This window comes from Balaenoptera physalus (assembly GCF_965194825.1).
Source record: "Balaenoptera physalus genome assembly, chromosome: 8".
Taxonomy (NCBI): domain Eukaryota; kingdom Metazoa; phylum Chordata; class Mammalia; order Artiodactyla; family Balaenopteridae; genus Balaenoptera; species Balaenoptera physalus.
In genome coordinates this window covers 69,805,559-69,828,764 of record NC_138887.1, presented here as the reverse complement: position 1 = coordinate 69,828,764, position 23,206 = coordinate 69,805,559, and the positions used below count along the sequence as shown (strand labels likewise).

Here is a 23,206-nt window from a genome sequence, read left to right as displayed (position 1 = left end):
CATTCTGTTTAAGAGGAGGGAAGGAGAGAAGGAAACCAATCATCTGTATTAAACAATGAATCAGCGGTCAGAATGCTTTCTACCGCAAGTAACCAAATACTTGACCATATGAAACTTAAATGATAAAGTTATCCCACTTCCTCATGTAACAAGAAGCTTGCAGTAGCAAGTCTAGGATTGGTTCATTAGCGCAAAGACGCCAAACCACTGGGTCCAAGAGACTGATTTGCTTACCCTTCTCCTTACAGCCTCAAGGTGCTGGCTGACGCTTCCAAGCAGCATATCCCACTGAGAGATGAGGTGTAAGTACATGGTCTCCCTAAGGGAGCACAGGGGCAGGAAACGCATTTCAGGCACCGGCGTCCGAAGCAAAAAGAAAGAGGGGAAGAAAAACATCACCCCATCCGAAGCGCTCTCTCTTATCAAGGAGAAAAATGCATTTTCCTTAAACACCTCCCCCCCAGCAGATTCCCTGCTATTTCTCATTGGTTAGAAGTAAGTCACATGCTCACACTTCAACCAATCAGTGGTGAAGGGCGTGGGATAGCCACGTTGGGTCGGACAAACCAGCTTCACCTGGGGGCTGGTTAATTAAGGCCTGAATAGAATCAGGGGATTGTTAATAAAGAAGAAGAGAGAATGTTGTTAGACAACAAAAAGTGCCACAACTATGCTTTTTATACCGAAGGTCAAAACATTTGGCTCAAATGGACGTTTCAAGGAAAGTAATTTCTCTTTTTTCCCAAAGTAATGCAGAGTTTCAACTTTACAATTATAAGCAACAGCTCCTTGGATGACCTCCCTGCTGGTATAATGAAGCACTAGGAAATAGGTGCTCCCGTGCTTTCCAAGGTGGTTAGAACACCCAGTCAAGTGAAACGCCACAGATTCAAGTCAGCACTCTGAACTTCCCCAGAAGGGCATAAGCAATCACTGCAGAGTCTAGAACACAGAGTTACAGGGGAAAATACAGCTAAAGAGAAAAAATGCATATTAGTAGCTTCTACTTCTGAGCAGTTTTTCAGCTTAAGTGCAACCCGTTGCTATAATCTGATCAAGAGGTATCAAAGGTGAGGCTAACTATGGCAAAGAATTTCTGTGCTGGCAAGTTAAAACACTGATTGTTCCCCAAAATGGAGTGGCCAGCTTAGATTGTATCAAAGGACTAATAAATATCATCCCCTAGGACTTGAAACTGAACCAGAAATAACTCAGCTTGAGATTTAAACAATTTACTCTACCCTTTGTTACTCTGATTCTTTCTTATTTCAACTTGATCTGAATGTTCTGCTAGAAACCCCATTATGAGAACACAGCGGGGTGACAGCCAGTAGTTCCCGCAGTTGTTAATCTGAAATTCTAAGCGCAGCTCTGATCTTTCTGGACTCTGAGCTAATTCATTCACAGACGTTGAACTAGTGCCAACCACTTCAGGTGCCTACAATAAGAGATAAATGAAGAGTTCTTCACGGCCTATTAGGGACACAGATGTAAACAATTACAAGGTGATGTGCAGGAAGAAACAATCTGGAAAAGAGCGAGCATAACATGCAGTGCTGTGTACTCAGGATGGGCTTTGGCGGCAGAAGGGGTTCCGGCATCACCCAAATTGGAGTCCTATGTACCTCCAGCCACACTCCTCTACTAAGGAGTTAAAAGTGCCTCTTTCCCCACTTTCTCAAGTCCCACTCTCTTGTGAAGAGCATGCAATCTGGCATTCATTCTCAACACTGGGTTGAAATTATTCTCAGGTTGTTTGGATTTTTTTTAATAAACCACATTTTCCTATAATTTACATAAAATACAATGCACCCATTTGAAGGGCATAGAACAATGAGATTTTAATACACATATATATTTATTTACTATATCCATCAAACATGGAACATTTACATCACCCCAAAAAACTCCCTCATGCCACTAGCCAACCATTGACATCATCACCCCAGGCAACCACTGATGTGATTTCTATCCCTATAGATTATTTTTTTCTCTTCTAGACTATCATATAAATGAAATCATACGGTAGGCATTGTACATCTGACTTCTTTAATTTAGCCTAATGTTTCTGTGGATCATTTGTTTTGCTACCTATTCTCAATATTTTATTTCTTTTCATTGCTGAGTAGTTCATTTTACAGTTGTACCACAGTTTATTTATCAAAACACCTGATGAGGGACATTTGGGTTGTTTTCAGTTTTGGAGTTTATGAATAAAACTACTCTGGACATTCTTATACACAAATTATTAGATAGATATACATTTTCATTTCTCTTTCTTACATACCTAAGAGTGAAATTTCTGGTCATATGATGAGTGTATGTTACTCGTTAAGAAACTGCTTTAAATGGCTTCCCAAAGTTGTACCATTTACATTCCCACTGACAATGTCTGAGAGTTCCGATTGCTTCACATCCTGACCAACACTTGCTATTGTAACCTAGCAGGACCCTTTGGGGCCTTCATGGGACAGACCCTTCTCCCCACATCCTCTGCCTCCCTCATATTTGTAGAAAATCTATAGTCTCCCAGGCTTCCCCTGAGTCACAGAAGCCTAGCTCAAGAATTATTGATTGAAAGGATGTGAACAGGTAGTGACAAAAGTAGCAGTTGGGCCAGGAGAAGTGGTAACAATTTAAACAGTAATCAGCCACGTGTCAGTCACAGAATCTTTAAGTTTCTCCCTGAAGTACCTAGATAACACTATCTGATGCACATTTCCTGAGTTGTTTTATAGATGCTAAAATCCCCACCAAATGGAAGACGTTAACTACTGGATGAACACAAGCACACAGCACCCAGACCTACTGGAGCCTAAGGACTGATAATATTAGCCCTGTGACACAGCCCTGTTACCTCACCATCAACCAATCAGAGAATCATGCATGAGCTGATCACACCCCTGAGACTCTTCTCCCTCACCTTCCCCTTAAAAACTCTTCCCTGAAACCCATTAGGGAGTCTGGGGCTTTTGAATATGAGCTGCCATGTTCTCCTTGCTCTACCCTTGCCACAAACCTGTCTCTGCTCCAAACTCTGACGTTTTGGTTTGTTTGCTTCACTGTGCATTGGGCACACAAACTTGGGTTCGACAACATTATCATATATGTTTATTCATTTATTTACTTGTTTATTTATCAATTTTACTGGATGTCTGTCAGTGTCTCAGTATGATTTAATTTGCATTTCCATGACAATTAAAGATGTTGAGCATCCTGTCATGTACATATTGATGATTCTTATTTTCTTTTATTAAGTATCTGTTCCAAGCCTTTGCTCATTTTATATAAGTTGATGAATCAAATTGTTGATTTCTGCCAGAAAGCCTGCCAGAATTTTGGCTGAAATTGCAACGAATCTATAGATCAATGTGTGGAGAGTTGATATCCTAACAATACTGAGTTTTTCAATTTAAGAACACGGTGTATCTCTCCATTTATTTAGGTCTTCTTTAACTTCTCCCAGCAATGTTTGGTAGATTTTTGCATAAGGGACTTGCACATTCATTATTGAATTTATTCTTGTGATTATAAATGAGTTTCTAAATTGTATTTTCTAATTGTTCATTGTTAGTATGTACAAATGCAGTTGAATTTTGTATAACGATTATGGTGGGTTGAATAGTGGCCCCCCAAAATCTGTGTCCACTCAGAACTTGTGACATTATTTGGAAATTGGATATTTGCGTTAGTTAAGGATCTGAAGATAAAATCATCCTGGATTTAGGGTGGGCGTCCTTATAAGGAGATGAGAGGACACAGAGAGACACACAGAGAAGAAGGCCATGTGAAGATGGACGCAGTGACTGGAGTTAGACCTGGGGCCACCAGGTATGAGCTGAAAGAGGTGAAGAAAGATCCTTTACTGAAGTCTTCAGGGAAGATTGTTCTATATCCAGTTTTCTAGCTGTTATGTAGACAAGCCTCATGTGATACCTCGTTGTACATTTTGCAACTAGTTTATTTTGGCATGTGTGTTGGTTGTCAGTTTACTGCTTCTTAACTCCAAATCCACAATTCTTTGTTCTGCACTTTTAGAGTAAAGCAAAACCCCTGCGAACATCTCTCCTTTGTTAGCTGGCACAACGTTAGGCTTGCTCAACAGAGAGGGCTGGAGGGGCACTGGAAGAAATAGCACAGAAAAGGGCTTCTTTTCCCAGTTCTAGGGGGATTTTTTTCCCTTCCTCTGGTATGGCAGCTGGCCGCAGGGGAGCTCACTCTCCAGCCAATTTCTCTGACACTCCAGAGGGCAGCTTTCTGCAGTCCAGCTTCATGCTTCGTTGCCAGAGAGAACTTCTCCACCGTCTAGCAATCCCCAGCCATACCCTTTCCCATGATGTCTGAATCTCTTGTGGAAGGAAGGGATGGCTTCCAAATTCCTTGTTCCTTTTTTGGCTGTGCTCCCTGGGCCCTATGGTAGCAGCAAGTCCTATATGCCTTAGAGTCCCTTTTCTACTCATTTTAGTTATTAAACACTTCCACAAGTCAATGTTTTTTAATATATCAAATATAACTGCTAATGGAGTGACATCTTTAAAGTACTGAAGGTGAAAAAAAAAAACTATCAGCACAGAATCGTGTATGCAATGAATATATCTTACAAAATGAAGGAGAAATAAAGACTTTTCAAATAAACAGAAACAAAGTCTGTTACTAGCAAACCTACACTATAGGAAAGATTAAAGTTCTTCAGGTAAAAGTAATAATGCCAGAAAGAAACTTTTAATTACACAGGCAATAAAAAGCACTAAAATTGGCATAAACAAAGTTAATCTAAAACTCAAGGTTAAAATGTTTCCAAAGTCCAATGATTGTCTAAAGCAAAAATGGTAGCCATGTCTTATGGGATCTCAGCACAGGTAAAAGTATAATGTGTGGCAAAACTAGCACGAAAGATGGAAGGGAAGATTGGGGATACATTGTTGGAAGATCCTTACATTACATGTAAAGTGGTATAGTATTATTTGAAAGTAGAATGTAATTAATTTAAAAAATCACAAGAAATACCTATGACAATCTCTACAGCAAGAGAAATGAAAACTTGTATTCACACCAAAGCCTGCACAAATACTTTTTGTGGCTGTATTCATAATCACTAAAATATAGAAGCAACCCAAATATCTCTCACCTGTAGAATGAATAAACAAACTGGTACATCCATACCACAGGATACTACTCAACAATAAAAAAGAACAAATTCCTTACTACTCAGCCATTAAAAAAAAATGAAATAATGCCATTTGCAGCAACGTGGATGGACCTAGAGATTATCATACTAAGTGAAGTAAGTCAGACAGAGAATGGCATATATCATAGGATATGACTTATACGTGGAATCTAAAATATGATACAAATGAACTTATTTACAAAACAGAAACAGACTCACAGACACAGAAAACAAACTTCTGGTTACCAAAGGGGAAATGGCGGGGAGGGATAAATTAGGAGTTTGGAATTAGCAGATACAAACTACGATATATAAAATAGATAAACAACAAGGTCCTAACTATGAAGCGATACATATCTTAAAGAGGATGCAATAAACACTAGGACTATCTTTCAGCCCATGTATACTTGATCTTATATTCAAGAAGATAGTACACATGAAGATTTCCCCGTGCTTGCTTTTGAGAAAAAAGAAAAAGAAAAGGATGTGTGTGTGTAAAACAGAGAGAATCCAGGTATAACATGGTCATTATAAAAATAAGTTGACCTATCATAAAGGAAACTGATTCATATACTATTAGTATTGAAATGGGAAGAAAATGGAACAAGATTTTCACTTTCCTCTCATCACCTTGGAGCTTGAAAAGATGAACAGGAAGCAAGAATCTGTCCAGAAATGCAACCATGTTTTCACAATCTTTGTAAGCCCAGACAGGATAAAGTCCAACATCTGCAATTTGAGAAATGATTTTTATCATTTTAGTACATATATTTTAGCACATGAGGAGATACTCTTTCTTCATGCTTTCTGCAATGCATAGCCTTATCCTCTAAAGACTTCATTTTCCCCAGAATAACCTCACAGCCAGCTGAAAGGACAAGATGGGCTGCCTGACTGATTATACCTTGGGAATATTTACATAACTTCTTGATGGCAGCAAAATACTGAAAAGAGGATACAGGAGATAAAGTAATGGAAGCTGGCCTGACTTAAGCCTCATGTAATCCCTAGCCTCTCCTAAATCACAAGGTAAGATTAGTCAGTGATAAAAATTATTTAACAGTTGGCAGCTGTCTGAAAGCCTGCATTTTTCTTTTGAGTGGACTGTCAAATTTAGAGAATTTATGACCTGACCTATCAAAGATATTACTTTCAAGTCCTTGACCAATTTAATAAACATTACAGACAACTATTATTATGTGTGTTTTTTTTAATTTTATCGTTTTTTAGCTGAATTCCATCCAGCCTGGTTCACCTAGTAAATGGTTGAATGCTACATCAAATGATAGTTGCATCTAATCAGGCCAAAGCTCAAGAAATGCATTTCTGCTCTACTTCTGACTTTTGAAGGACTTCCATTCCAAATGTGCAAAGGAGACATTTTTCTTTCCTATATGTATAGCAAAAATAATACATTCCCTGACCTCTTAAAAACAGTCTCAAATTTTACCTTATAGGAAAATAAGAAATCTTTTATCTTTTTTTTTTGTAGTCCAAGATATAATGTTACATAAAGCTCCATGTAATATAATGCAATTTTTAAAAATTTCAAATGAACAAGGATGATTCACAATGATATCCAGAGAACATACAAGGTTTTATGCAAATATATCATTATAATAAGCTTATTTGATATAATTCTGATCACCATTAGGATCCCTGCATTATAACATTTATTTAACAGCTTCCACGTAGCTCAATTCTTTTATTGCAACGTAATGCGGATATACTAGTTTTGAGTCAAAAGCGGATTCTGCTGTGATGAAAATATCTGAGATTCTTCTCTCCAGGACCCAATATAAGTTTATTTATTAGATTTCTTCATCGATGAAAGATACAGTGAAGGGGAGCATTATACTCTGTTAAATTTTAAAGCATGTAACGTAACATATCAAATCTACAGTGGATAAAAGCATAAAGAAATTCTCTTCATTTCTTTTTCTAATGTGTGGTCCGTGGCCTAGCAAAAATACTATGCTCCAGGCACAATGAAATGCATGTACTCAGGAGAACTACTAACATTTAAATATGTTCTAACAATTCAGGCACAAAAAGCCACCACAGCAAAGCTGACACTTTCTCCCCATGATCCTGTAAACTGGACTCAATGTCAACCTCAAAAAATACATGCATGGGAGTTACAGGTTCACCCGAAAGTCAACAGTAGAACTGAAAGAGAAAATCACAATCCACAGTTGGCTCCAGGGAGTGAGAATTAAAGAAAAAAATCCTGTTTCTATTTTGAATTTTGTTCAGGATGGTCTGTTTGGTTTAGCAGGTGAGGGATGAAGAATCAGTAAAAACCTAATTTGAGCCTCACAGTTATAAATGTTGAGCATTTTCTTAAAGCCAACAATATTTTCTTTAATTAAACCAAAATCCTAATGTAGTACTCAAAACATCCATTTTTTATAGTTTAAATTTCAGATTTAGAAATAGTTAAACTGCAGCAACACTGGTAAGGTAAATATTAATGATCAGAATGACTGTTAGGGTTCCAGCAATCTGAGTGTTATTAATTAAGGGATTTATTACAGATATGAGACTTGACCCAACTGTGGGAGAAGATAGGGAAGTATAAGTCCAGAAGGCAAAGGTTGGGCCCAGCTCCACTGAACAGGAAGGGGACCTAATGAAGAAATCTGCAGATGACTGTTGACTCTGCATTTGTTGGTGAACCCAAAGTCGCTGTAGGTCAGCAGGGCCCACAGGGGGGAAGAAAAGCTGGATGCTTTTCTTGGTAAACAAACCAAGAGAACAAGACAGAATGAAATCTGCAAAGACGAATTTAGATCAGTGAAGCCAGTGGAATGTGTCTGTCTCTCAACGTTTCTAACCTCAATTGCACTGGTGACCTATAGTTGAAGCTGGTACACTTCATCACAGAGCTACACACATGCCTGGCCTGGGACTCAGAGACAGTAAGAGGGAGATCTGGAGAATCTGCAAGCACAGGTGATGTCTTACCTCAACAAGATGAGCCAACAAATCAGCAACAAATCAGCAAATACGCCCTATTTGATGTTCTGTAGTATAGGTTAACCACTTGTGAATACATCTTATGTTAGACAGTAAAGGAAGTGAAGAGGAAGCAATAGAAAAGAATGGATTAATATGTATATTACAGTTGATAAGATAATATGCAAATAAATTCATATCAAGATAAGCAAGAAATTATCATAACTATTACGGTTCTCATTCCTCATTGGTCATATAGTTGTAGCTGGTATTATACCTTCCTTCTTTCACTACCTATTACATATTCCCTTTGCCTCTGAAGCAATTTGATTGCTCAAGTTTCCTCACCTGGTGAGATGACCCAAACCTTCATTTTTGAAGAATTCAGGCCACTTGTATTAGATGATTATAGTTTTCCTATTAAGTCTTATTACAGGTGATGGAGGTACTAAGAGGCACCCCAAGGACGTCTGTATTCCAGACATGCTACTCCCAAGCCCCCACAGCATGGTAGCAATACATTTGTTCTCTTCATAATCGTGATAAACAACCTGAGCCAGGACAGCACCCCCTTCTTTGCCGGTTGATTCACTAGCATGAAAAACCCCAAGTGGCCAGTACCAACTCCCAGATTAAGAGAACCTGTACATGTCTCCTGGGGAAAGAATTACTCCCTTGGGAACTCAGACCTCTAAACAAGCAGAGCCTAAAATCACTAGGAGAGGGAACCAACATTTTGCTAATGGATCACCAGGAGAATTGTGAGAGAACCCACCCTCATTTTTACCCTTTGATTCCAAGACCCACATATCCTGACTTTGGGAGAACAGGACCATGTACTGGACAGTGACGTAGAGCATAAACCACATCCTGGAGGATGCTGCCCCAACCTTGCCACGTGCTGTCATCTGGCTGGTGCTGTAATAAAGTCTTCAAAAGACCATTTCACCACTCCATCTGGCCTCTTCTAGCTACTACAGGCGGTTTAAAAAAAAGCATTTTCCAGGTAAATAGTGACATCCCAAGTTATGAAGGTATGTCAGTTTGCTCCAAAAACAAACCACATCTGGAACAGCAGCTAGAATTGGAGTTAACACCCAATTAAGGGGATGCTAATCCACTGATATTCTCCAAGATCCATCTGTCTGCTGAGCCAATATGCAAGTTGTGAGGACATGAGTCACCATTTTTCAAGCACATGGTGGGGGCCATATTCGCTACAATCACTTCAGATGTGTACTGTTGTCTTTGATTTATGATTTTGGTAGACAGAAGAAGATCTAGGCACTACCACCTGACCTTTCTTATCAAAATAGCCACCTTACCACCTTGGTCAGGGAACCAGTGAGGGGATTCTGCCAGTGCTGAGCATGCCTATTTCAACTATGCATTTGCAAACCAGGGAAACAAACACAGGATGGATTTAAGGACCCATTGTCCCACTAGTATCCAAATCAAAACTTCTTTGATTACCTTGCATCCATAAGCCTCTTCTCTGACTAGTGGACCACAGTGGCATTTGGGGTTTCTTGGAATAAGTGTCTGTCATGAGACCACTATCCAGTAATTCCCTAAAACACTGGTTATTTACCCTTCTTCAACTTACCACCCTGGTAAATAGCAGTAGGTTCCTTTGAGGAATGTTGAAAAAATTTCCAGTATAAAATGTTGGCTATGTCAAAGGATCCTTCCTCAAGGAGACCTGGCCTTCCCTTCATTCAAGGTACTCTGGGTCTGGAAACCGGCTTGTGTTTGGGAATTGATTGAGAAGAACGACTCCATTGCTGTTATTCAAGACAGATCTTTGTTTCTAGACCTAGAGTTTGCCACTTAAACAATTCAAGTAAGACTACAGGCGACTGTAAAAATATTTCAATTTTATAGACACCATGATCATCAAAGATCTCCCTCTCTCTTTACAGGTCGAATTCGGATTACTGCTTTAGTTCTGCTGTCCAGTATGGTAACTACACCCACCTTGCTTCTGGCAAATAAGTGCCACTTTTTGGTCCCTGCCCCCCAGGGACCTCAACATCCCCTTTGAATTCGAGGAGTCCAATTTGATGACAGCATCCCACTGTCAGTCCTGACCTATAGAGAATTGCCACTATAGAGCTCTCCAGGGATGCTGAGCTCCTTTACAAATATATTTCTTAGAGCTCAGATGAAGGGAGTGTCCTCTGGACCCTCCTGTGGGACATGGTTCAGGGTTGGGTGCACAGGTCTTATATAACAGATCCACTCTTGCATCACAATCTTTCTAAGCCCTTGAATACCTTTCTCTACAGTACATCAAGAAACTTCTGAAATTTCAACTTCAATTAGTATAGGTCATCTTTGGGTCCCTGTTTCAGTAAACAAACCAAGGAAACTCTTAGAGTCATCCTAGCTACTTAAGCTAAAATATTAAATCCAGAATCTCTGCTAAGTTCATCCAGATCAACAAATTCAGCCCAAAACCAGATTATATTTCTCCCACGCTGTTCCATCTACCTTAGAATTCATTCCCATACATGTGCTCCAGGATTCTGTCAATATAATTAGTAAAACTGCAGTTATCTTGGCGTGTATGGCAGTGTTTCATGTATCGTATTTTGTATCTAACCCTCTAAGCTGGCACCAGGATTTTTAGTCTGATTACAGATCTAGAAGGTACTGGATGGAAGTAGGTCTTAAGAAGAATCAGCAGTGCTTTGCAAGGCTTTTACCTCAAAGGAGGCTTCATGTTCTTCAGGCAAGTAGAGCCTACCCTCCACAGACAATGGAAAAAGAGCCTCTTATTCTAGCAGACTCAGCAGAATTTGAGTCCAATGTCCTCCGCTTTATCAGGGTCTGTCCAAATGCCCTCACTTCAATGTTTTGGTTTCCACTTCTTGCAAATCAATATAATCAACATAAGAAATTCTGTAAGACTGTACATGGATGGATCTAGAGATTGTCATACTGAGTGAAGTAAGTCTGACAGAAAAAGACAAATATCATATGATATCGCTTATATGTGGCATCTAAAAAAATGGTACAAAAGAACTTATTTACAAAACAGAAATAGAGTCACAGACATAGAAAACAAACTTATGGTTACCAGGGGGGAAAGGGGTGGAGGGATAAATTGGGAGATTGGGATTGACATAAACACACTACTATATATAAAATAGATAACTAATAAGGACCTACTGTATAGCACAGGGAGCTCTACTCAGTATTCTGTAATGGCCTATATGGGAAAAGAGTCTAAAAAAGAGTGGATATATATGTACAACTGATGCATTTGTTGTACCGTAGAAACTAACACATTTTAAATCAACTATACTCAATAAAAATTTTTTTAAAAAAAAGAAAAGAAAGAAATTCTTCAAGGTTGTGAATTCAATTTGCACTGAAATTTAGGCACCTTCAGGACTAGACTTCAGGTTTGGTTTTCAGAAATCTCAGCCCTGTGTTTACAGAAAATAAAAGTTTATTTTAGGGCAGTCATAAACGCATTTTAGTCCATTCTCTGAATCTTGAGACTTGAGACCACCATTTTCTTTCTTCAAGTTCTCCCCTACACTTAGAAATAGCCCAGTGTCTAGCAGAACACCATTTACCAGTTACCAGTCCCAGGGGAGGATTCCAAACACTTCTGCCTATTGCATCTTGGTATCAAAGTGACCAGGGAGAATACAATAGAGTCAGGCACTGGATGGAACAATATTTTACTCATAAAGAGAAGAGACAGAGCAAGATCAGCATCAGTAGTGGACATCAGTCACCCAGGGCCAAAGGGTCTCTCCTGCCAGCTGACACAGGACATTTGGCTCACATGCACCCCTCTCATGCCTCAATAGATGGCTTCTATCCCCTCCTCTCAGAGAACAGACATAGCATCGGGGTCAGCCAAGTTCTATATGATGCTCTCACATAGCAGAACAAAAGAACATACCTTGGGCTAACAACAGAGAAAGATCTTCCCATGCAAAATGATAAGCTTGGCACTGGCTGTGTGAGCTCTTTCTCCCAAGCTCAAGGCCCATCTTGACGAGGTTGAGCGGGAGTCGAAAGACTCCTGCACCAAACTGCCTTTCTCAACATGGAGCATGAGCATCTTGCCATAGCATGTCATGGACCCCCAGTGTCCCCTTTATCACTGGCAACAGTGTCATTAATGCTGTTCAATTTCATCAGATCAGAAAAATACTTTCAGATAATCCAGAACCAGTACAGATACCCTATCTTCAAGTTTCTGTTGCTATGGAAGCTCCAAAATCACAGACCACATTTGGTCCCCCTGAGTGACAACTGAAGGGAAAAATCCTGCTTCTATTTTGAATTTTGTCCAGAATGATCTAAAGTTTACTCAGTAGGTAAAGGGCTAAAAAAAAACTAGAAAATTAATTTAAACTTCAAAGTTACGATCACATTCTTAAAGCCCACAAAATTCCATTCAATTAAGCAAAAATATAAACAATGTTCGAAACCTTCAATGTGGGACTTCCCTGGTGGCGCAGTGGTTAAGAATCTGCCTGCCAATGCAGGGGACACGGGTTCAAGCCCTGGTCTGGGAAAATCCCACATGCCGCGGAGCAACTAAGCCTGTGCGCCACAACCTATAAGCCCGTGAGCCACAACTATTGACCCTGCGTGCCACAACTACTGATGCCCACGTGCCTAGAGCCCGTGCTCTGGAACAAGAGAAGCCACCACAATGAGAAGCCTGTGCACCACAACGAAGAGTAGCCCCTGATTGCCACAGCTAGAGAAAGCCCGCACACAGCAATGAAGACCCAACGCAGCCAAAAATAAATAAATAGATAAATCTATAAAAATGAAAAAAAACCCTCCAATGTTTTCTTTATTATATGTTTCAAGTTTAGAAAGAACTAGAAAATGACAATGTTTTCAATATATTAAATGTTAGTATTACTGATTAGCTTGAGTGCCTGGACTAAATCCTAAAAAGGAAATAAATGAAAGATGGCTACACTAGGTTTACCAGGGAAAGCAATTTTCACAAGGGAATGCATTTGATTAAGCAGAGCATATGGTCTGGATGGCAATTAATACAAGCCCTGTGGTGTAATATTTGCCTGCGTGTGTGTAGCAAAACATCTTTTTTCACATCATCCTATTACAATAAAATGCATTTGCAGCAGAAGTTAAGTGCACTGTCAGCCCAGCAAAAGCCAATGATTGGTACCTTTGTATCTCTTTTGGTATAGAAAAGACTTCCTCTCTGCTTCCTCTTAAGCTTTAAAAGGCAGGGCTTAAAAAAGAGCAGAAAAATCCTTTTTGAGATTGCTTTTAAGCTGATTAGCTGACATGTAATGATTATCAGATATTACACTGGAAGGTAATTAGGCATATATAAGCATCCATTTCAGGCCCTGAAAAACTCTACCTTCAAAACCAACTCTTAAGATACTTGAATAGAGAACAGAACAAAATTGAGTGTCATTATCCAAATGATGCTCTCCCTAATATCAGACAAGGCACTAACATCCAACTTGTCCCTTCAAGGGCCCTACTCACAGTGCCAAGCAAATGCTGGCAGGTCCCTCCAAGCTTACTCTTTCTAGATATAAAGCCATGAAATAATGCCAAAGTATTCGCTGTGACTTGGCTCCTTGAAAACGCTCTCTTTTAATGCATTGTATTCACCAACAAATGAATGTCCCAGTGAATTATGTCTGCCATGTCAATTTCTTTCTACAAGAGAGGAATCTTTCACTCTATTCATTTTTGTTTACAAATGCAAACTTTGCTTAAGTCTATTCAAAAAAGCATATTAATGCACTCCAGAAGGTGTTCCAATTGCACTAGTTGAGTCTTTGGGGTCCAGTGCTTCTTTTTAAACATCAGCTTTCACTAGACTCCCCAAAGTACAGAGTCACTTTTTAAGACTGCAGTATTAGTAAAGTGCAAGGTCATGTGACAAAGTCAGTAGTCAAGAGAGCAAGATTCTCAAATAAACTGATTTCTCTGCTCTTTTGGTGACCTTAGACATGCTCCTGTTTCCCTCCCACCAAGTCAAAGATTCATCTTACTTCCACAAGCATCTCAATCCCACCAGGTCCAATACTAACAAGGAGGGAAAGACCTTCATCTGAGTAACCTCATCAGAACAGAACAGATGCCTTACACGTTTGTTATTATGGCAAAGGTCTTTGTAGAAAACTGGCACACAGAAAGGTGTCGGTCATCAGGGGGTTGGAAAGCAAGCCTGCCCAAATGTTCATAATCACCTGCACCATCCTGCAGCTACTGAACAAGAGAGAGGCATCACCAATGCGTTTTTAAGCCTCTTTAGTCTCTTATGTTCTAAGATAGGCTCCTCCACCTTGTTACATGTAGAATTATAAAACATATACAGAAAAGTGCTGAAGTCATGAATGTATGATTTGATGGATTCTCACAAGCTGATCGTTATCCAACTCAAGAACCAGAACATTGCCAGAACCTCTGATGGCAGTTTCCCCTTATTTTGAACCATTATACCTATGCTGGATACCAAGGAGTCAGTGCCAGGCTATTTCACATCCTTGAATTATATAAGCTACTTATTGCAGACCAGCACATAAAACTTTTAGGGCATGCAATTTATATATCACTGAGCTCAAAATATACCCAGAGTTCCACCGCTTCTTGCCACCCCACACTGCTACCATTTCTTGCCTGGGAGTTTACAATAACCTCCCAAGTGATAATTCCTGCTCTTTTCTTTTCCATTCAGAATACTCTTAAACTAGACGCTAACGTGAATATTTTTAAATGGACATCCCATCATGCCATTCGGATCATATCATTTCACCCCTATTAGTGATGTTTCTTAGTCTTCGTTCCACATTGAGTGACTTCAAAACGGCCAATGCCTGGGTTCATCCCCCACGGATTCTAATTTAATTGGTCCAGGATGTGGCCTGAGCTCCCCAGGTGATTCTAATATACAGACCTTAAGGCCCAATGTGAGGTACACATTCCCTCTGATTTCATCTCGTAACTGTGCTTCCTCACTTACACCATCCCAGACACACTGGTGGCCTCTCTCTCTGTTCCTTGAAGCTGAGGGACAAGCTCCCATCTCAGCCAGCACACTGGCTCTTCTATCTTCCTGGGCTGCTCTCCCTGAGAAAGCTAGCTCTATCACTTGCTGTAGGTCTTGACATAAAAGTCTACTTCTCAGTGACCCCTTCACTGACCACCCCTGACATTTTAGAGCTCCCTTCCCTGATTTAGACCCTCAGCAGTAGTCACTAAACTATAGTATACTTTCTTGATTTGGCTGCACAAGGACAGGGCTTTCTGCCGTTCGTTCAGCGCAGTGCCCCCACTCATGGAACAAAGTGTACCTGTCACTGAGCCAGAGCTCAAGAAATGTTTACTAAATAAACAAATGATCTTTTCAAGTAATGAAAACCCTGCTAAAGAGATTTGAGTCAGCATCCAAGAGCCAATAATGGGACATCAGTTGTGATCATCGGTATTAAGCACATTCTAAACCAAAACTGGTTAAATGAAAACAACCCAGGTATGATTTACAGCAAAGTAGTGATAGGCTCTCTGCACCTCACACTTTAGACAAAAGAAACCTCTAGAGAAAAGGTCATATCTTCTTTCAAGGGACACTTAGAGCAGGACTGCCAGACATCTAAAAGCCTCCAGAAATTATATATGTATAATTCCCCAGAAACGGGAAATAGACTGACTTTAACCTCTCTCTTGCATATATACTTTTTTATATTTTCTTTGCAAATTACTCATCTTGGGTATTAGAAACTGCTTAACATATGATTATGGAAGTGCTCTCATTTGCAATGATTGCTTTAAAGCACACAGAATGGCATCCACCCCACCCCCCAACTCTCAACTGCCTCAAGAGGACTTTCCTAGAGAAATTTAACACACTAATTCCATTTATTTTCCCCAGGAAATAAATCTTGAAATAAGAGCTCCTGAACTTTCTACCCTGACTAAAATATTAGGCTAAAATATTTTCTGAAGTACCAAGCTGATAAGAAAGATTAGGAGGTGGAGGGGTTGGAGAGAGAGAGAAACTCATCAGTACAGCAGAAAAAGTACAGATCGGCAAATACAGGGCTATTTCCAGTTGTACCCATAAGCACTGCTGATAAGTCACAATTCCACTGGGCCCAAGTTTTCCTCTTCCTCAAAGGGGCTAACCCATTGTTCATCCCCACCTGCCTCAGAAACAATGAAATTCCCGAGGCTTATAGTTGAGAAAATTGTTATAGTCTCTTCATACTTTGTTGTTTATATTATTGTCACCGTTAATAATGAAAAACAAACTGTGATCCTTTGTAGTTCTGATACTCACCCTGATACCCAATCTATTTGAACACACTGTAAGATTCTTTGTAGTCTCAACAAATATTTCATGAAATAATAAAACTCTCACAGTTCTGAATTCTTTTCTACTTCCTGCACATTCAGCTTCATATAGGAATTTCTTACTATAGAAATTGCATAAAGAGTCTTCCAAAATTTGGGTTTCTATTTAAATTCTATTCTAGTGACAAAATTCCATTCTACTAAACTACAAATCAGACAATTTGTTTTGCTTCATTTTTCTTTTCTCGCACCCCCATGAAAATCCTATTTCCTAGTATTCTATCAGTTAGAAAGTTAAATAAATATTTTAAAGAATAAAAAATAACCAAAAGTTCACCATTTAAAGTTCATCATTAGAGATAACAAATGCTGGTGAAGATATGGAGAAAACCTCATACACTGTTGGGGGGAACATATCCTGGTTCGGCCACTGTGGAAAACAATATAGAGTTTCCTCAAAAATTATAAATAGAACTACCATAGGATCCAGCAATTCCACTTCCGGGTATTTATCCAAAGGAAATGAAACCATTATCTTTTTTTTTTTAATTTTTATTTATTTATTTATTTAATTTTTTTTTTTTTTTTTTTGGCTGCGTTCTTCATTGCTGCACGCAGGCTTTCTCTAGTTGCGGCGAGTGGGGTCTACTCGTTGTTGTGGTGTGCGGGCTTCTCATTGCGGTGTCTTCTCTTGTTGCAGAGCACGGGCTCTAGGCCCGCAGGCTTCAATAGTTGTGGCCCATGGGCTCTAGAGCGCAGGCTCAGTAGTTGTGGTGCACGGGGCTTAGTTGCTCCGCGGCATGTGGGATCTTCCCCGACCAGGGCTCAAACCCATGTCCCCTGCATTGGCAGGCGGATTCTTAACCACTGCACCACCAGGGAAGCCCGAGAGGCATTTATTATAAGGAATCGGCTCACATGATATGGAAGCTGACAAGTCCCAAGATCTGGAGACCCAGGTGAACGTGCGGTGCAGTTCTAGCTCAAGTCGAAAGGCCTGAGACCCAGGAGAGCAACTGGCGTAAGTTCCAGTCTAAAAGCCAGCAGGCTGCAGGCCCATGAAGAGCCAATTTTTCAGGTGAAGTTTGAAAGCAGGTAAAGACCAATATCCCAGCTCAAAGAGTCAGGCAGGAGGAGTACCCCCTTATTCAAAGAAGGGTCAGGCTTTTTGTTCAATTCAGGCCTTCAACTGATTGGATGAGATCCATGCACATTAGGGAGGGCAACCTACCTTACTCAGTCTACCAACTTAAATATCAATCTCCTACAGAAACACCTTCACAAATACATCCAGAATAATGTTTGACCAAATGTCTGAGCACCCCACGGCCCAGTCAAGCTGATACATAAAATTAACCATCACAGCATCTTTCCAAATAAATACAGATAACTTTTAAATTTTTGTGAAATACTAATGCTTCCCTTACGGAAAGTAATGAACAAGATTTCTCCAGTGTTAGAAAAGCAGAGAAAACAATTAACTTTGGAATACAGAAAGAGTACAGAAATATATTTCTAAGAAAAAGTCAGAAGAACAAAAGTAGAATCTTTAAATCTTGTATCAGACACAAAATTTCTTTTTATGATGCATTCATGATGGAAAAGGGATTATCCTGAAGGGACAAAACAAACAACCCTCTTGAAATTCTCTGTCCCTAAGGAATCAAGTCCAGTCACAGCAAAGAAACCTGTGACCTTTCAAAGATAGAGCAGTAAATATTCTACTAAAGAGCACAAAATTCCTTTGGAACAATATTATCAAAGGCATAGAAGGAGAAAATTCTTTAAGTCTGACAATGATCTGTTAAGAAATCATAAGATAATATTATAATATATAGAACATACAGTTGACTCTTGAACAATGTGGTGGTTAGGAGCACTAACCCCCTATGTAGTTGAAAATCTAAATATAACTTTTGACTCCCCCAAAACTTACCTACTAATGACCTGCTGTTGACCAGAAGCCTTACCGATAACATAAACAGTTAACACATATTTTGTATGTTATATGTATTATATACTATATTTTTACAATAAAGAAAGCTAAATAAAAGAAAATGTTATTAAGAAAATCATGAGAAAATACACTTACAGTCTGTACTATAATTATCAATACCATGAGTTCATGTTTTCCATTTACAAAATGAGTCATATGTCAGCACCTACATCAATATTGTCTCAAATGATACAAAATGCTGTAGATGTTATACCCATTACTAACACTAGACATCAAAAATGAAAATAAAATGTGAAAAAATTCATATTTGTTTACAGGTATAATGATTCATACATTGATAGTGAAGAAGTAGCCATATGGTTGCTTTACAGTTACCTAATGTAAAAAATGCTTCATGGTAGCCTAGCCTATACACTAATGAATAAATTGTCATAAAATTTTTTTGGCATACAGTATACAGTCATATTCATAATACAGTATTGGAAATATTGTTACATTAAAGAAAACACTTCCCTGTGATGACAGGCTGATACACAGTTTCTTCAACTACAAGAGAAAGAGAGGGGGGAGAGAGAGAGAGAGAGAGAGAGTCATAGTGTCCAGTAACGTAATTCTTTGAAAACAAAGTTATAAAACAGTAATAAAACTAACACATTATTAATTTTATATTCAATATCACTCGCCTTAAGCCTATGTAAGGATAGACTACTATGTATACGTATTTTACACATTCTTGACATACCTAACTTTTTCTTAATTTTTTCGATATGTCTAGGCTATGTTTCATCTGCAAATTTTTTCAAACTGTCACAAATCTTCAAAAAAATTTTCTAATGTATTTGTTGAAAAAAATCTGCATATAAGTGGACCTATGCACTTCAATCCGTGTTGTTCGAGGGTCAACTGCATAGCATATAATAATATGAAAATAAAATAATATTATATCTTAAAAATTCTACCATATTTTAGCAGACCTCAACTCTCCTATCTTGTGCAAATCTGTGTAATTAGATCATTCTTGTAAATCTTAAGTTTAATGCATATTCCTAATGATAAAGAAAGAGCAAAATGGAAAACATCCTTTAACTGTTAAATTGATCTTTAATTTGGTCAAATTTTTATCAAGCACCTACCTCACACAGTTCCTGTTTAGGAAAATTAGCTCTTGTTTCCAGATTGTTCTAATTTGTAAGCAAATCTAGAAATTCATTGTGTGTGTACATGGTGACTATATGTGCATGTGCTTGTGTGTGTGTATGCATGTGCACATGTATGAAAACTAAATTTAAATTATAACAATTGAATCAAATTTTTAAAATACAATTTGAGCCAAATAAAGCATATTTATGGTCCAAATTTGACCCAAGACTTCCACTTTCCCTACTTTGGATTATACCATCATTTCTCCTATAATTCTATGCATCTTTTAACTGCCTGGTAACTCTGTCTTATACAATAAAACTTTAGGGTTCATCACAGTCTTCCTATATATCCAAAGCATTGTCATCATTCTTGGTGGCTTCAAAAAGGAAAGAATTTCTTACCCATCACTCTAATCCTATCATTTCTTAACATCCTCAGTTCCAGTGACATCCATTTCATCTTCACTCCAACAGTCACATCCAGGACCTCCTCCCTGGTCCAGGTTCACCAATACCTAGTAAGATGCTGGTCTACCACAAACTCCAAAACTAAAACATTACTCTCTCTGACCTCAGCCTGCTTTCCTCTAGGATCTCTCACAAGTTACATCCACAGCATCTGTTCTTTTGACTTATTGAGACCACTAGTCCTTGATCTTTTCAATGGGGACCTATCTCTTATTTTCAGCCTTTACTTTCTTCTCTATCTTCTCTAGACTTCATGTAACATCAACAACTCTCTTGCTATTATCTGTAATAACTATCTCCTATTTTCCTTCCATCAACTGTTCTTAACTAAATGCCAAAATAGGATCAATCCAACTTCTCATCTTCCCTGTGCCTGCACCCAGAGACTGGTAGGCATTTCAAGCAAAATTACACAAATAGATGAGGAAGAGTTCCCAAGATGGCAGAGTAGGAAGACCCTGAGCTCACCTTCTCTCACAGGCACACCAAAATTACAACTATTTACAGAACAACTATTTCTTTTTAATTTTTATTGGAGTATAGTTGATTTACAATGTTGTATTAGCCTCAGGTGTAGAGCAAAGTGAATCAGTTATACATATACGTATATCCGCTCTATTTTTTTTTTTAGATTCTTTTCCCATATAGGCCATTACAGAGTACTGAGTAGAGTTCCCTGTGCTATAGAGCAGGTTCTTATTAGTTATCTATTTTATATATAGTAGTGTGTATATGTCAATTCCAGTCTCTCAATTTATCCCTCCCCCCTTTATCCCCTGGTAACCATAAGGCTGTCTTCCACATCTGTGACTGTACTTCTGTTTTGTAAATAAGTTCATTTGTACCCTTGTTTTTTTTAGATTCCTCATATAAGTGATATCATATATTTGTCTTTCTGTTTGACTTACTTCACTCAGTACGACAATCTCTAGGTCCATCCGTGTTGCTACAAATGGCATTATTTCGTTCTTTTTTATGGCTGAGTAATATTCCATTGTATACATGTACCACATCTTCTTTATCCATTCCTCTGTTGTTGGACGTTTAGGTTGCTTCCATGTCCTAGTTATTGTAAATAGTGCTGCAAAGAACATTGAGGTGCATGTATCTTTTCGCACTATGGTTTTCTCTGGGTATATGCCCAGGAGTGGGATTGCTGGGTCATATGCTAGAGGCCCCACTCAATTTCTAGGGTAGGCTCTGATCACCATAACACCAACCAAACCCCCTATCAAGGGGATAACAGCACAAGCCTCTGGATCAACCTCCCCTACCAGGGGGCAGACACCAGAAGCAAGAGGAACTACAGTCCTGCAGCCTGCAGAAAGTAGGCCACAACACAGTAAGTCTGACAAAATGAGACAACAAGAAAATATGTTGCAGATGAATGAGCAAGATAAAAACCTACAAGAACAACTAAATGAAGAGGAGATAAGCAATCTATCTGAAAAAGAATTCAGAGTAATGATAGCAAAGATGACGTAAGATCTTGGAAAAAGAATGGAGGCATGGATTGAGAAGGTACAGGAAAAGTTTAACAAAGACCTAGAAGAACTAAAGAACAAACAAACAGAGATGAACAAGATAATAACTAAAATGAAAAATACACTAGAAGGAATCAATAACAGAAGAACGGATAAATGACCCAGAAGACAGAATGGTGGAAATCTCTGACTCAGAACAGAATAAAAAAAAAAGAATGAAAAGAAATAAGAACAGTCTCAGATACCTCTGGGACAACATTAAATGCAACAACACTCAAATTATAGGGGTCCCAGAAGAAGAAAAAAAAGAGAAAGGGCCTGAGAAAATATTTGAAGAGATTATAGTCAAAAACATCCCTAACATGGGAAAGGTAATAGTCACCCAAGTCTACGAAGCACAGAGAGTCCCATACAGGATAAACCCAAGAAGGAACACACCAAAACACATATTAATCAAACTATCAAAAATTAAATACAAAGAAAAAAATTAAAAGCAACAAAGGGAAAAGCAACAAATATCATACAAGGGAATCCCCATAAGGTTACCAGATGATTTTTCAGCAGGAACTCTGCAGGCCAGAAGGGAGTGGCAGGATACATTTAAAGTGTGAAAGGGAAACACCTACAACCAAGAATACTCTACCCAGCAAGGATCTCATTCGGATTTGATGGAGAAATCAAAAGCTTTACAGACAAGCAAAAACTAAGAGAATTCAATACCACCAAACCAGCTTTACAACAAATGCAGGAACTTCCCTAGGCAAGAAACACAAGAGAAGAGAACAAAAGAGGAATGGAAGAAAAAAGACCTAGAAAAACAAACCCTAACAATTAAGAAAATGGCAATAGGAATATACATACCAATAATTACCTTAAATGTGAATGGATTAAATGCTCCAACCAAAAGACATAGACAATGGATACAAAAACAAGACCCATATATATGCTGTCTATAAGAGACTCTCTTCAGACCTAGGGACACATACAGGCTGAAAGTGAGGGGTTGGAAAAAGATATTCCATGCAAATGAAAATCAACAGAACAACTATTAATGAAAAAAACCAGAACCTACTGGAAAGGATCTTCTGCAACTAAACATATAAAGAAGGAGCCACAAGAAGATGGGTAGGAGGGGTGGAGTAGTGGTATAGTCCAGACTCATACCCTGGGTGGGCAATCCACAAATGAGAGAATAATTATAATTGCAGTGGTTCTCCCCAAGGAGCAAGGGGTCTGAGTCCCACATCAGGTTGCCCTGTCCAGGAGTCCTGTGTTGGCAAGACAAGCACCCAGAACATTTGGCTTTGAAGGCCAGTGGAGCTTAATTTCGGTAGTCTCAGAGAGTTGTGGGAAATAGAGATTTGAGTCTTAAAGGGTGCACACAAAATCTCACATGCTCTGGGACCCAGAGCAGAAGCAGTCATTTGAAAGGAGCCTGGGTCAGACCTATCTGCTGATCTTGGAGAATGTTCCAGAGATGCAGGAAGCAACTGGAGCTCACCCTGGGGACAGAGACACTGGTGGCAGCCATCTTGGGAGCTTCATTCTACCACGTGGACACTGGTGCTGGCAAGCACCATTCTGGAATCCTCCCTCTAGGTTAGTAGCCTCAGGACCCAGCCCCACCTCCACCCACCAGCCCATAGGCACCATTACTGGAAGTCTCAGGCCAAACAACTAACTGTGTGGGGAAACAGCCCCACCC

The 23,206-nt window shown here is 39.1% G+C and overlaps 1 protein-coding gene across 10 annotated transcripts in view; it reads right to left on the bottom strand.

Annotated features, from left to right (window-relative positions):
* Positions 1-23,206, bottom strand: part of LOC309665527 (uncharacterized protein) — a 714,473-nt gene that overhangs the window by 354,463 nt on the left and 336,804 nt on the right. The window contains exon 1 of one of the 10 annotated variants that reach the window (XM_082472161.1): positions 235-10,543. The exons of 8 other annotated variants lie outside the window; for them this stretch is intronic. In XM_082472161.1, coding sequence (XP_082328287.1) covers positions 235-486 — 252 coding nt within the window. In that variant the 5' untranslated portion in view covers positions 487-10,543. Of the gene's footprint in view, positions 1-234; positions 10,544-11,422; positions 18,954-23,206 lie in introns of those variants that run through there. One more of the 10 variants, XR_014266463.1, reaches the window with a different exon arrangement.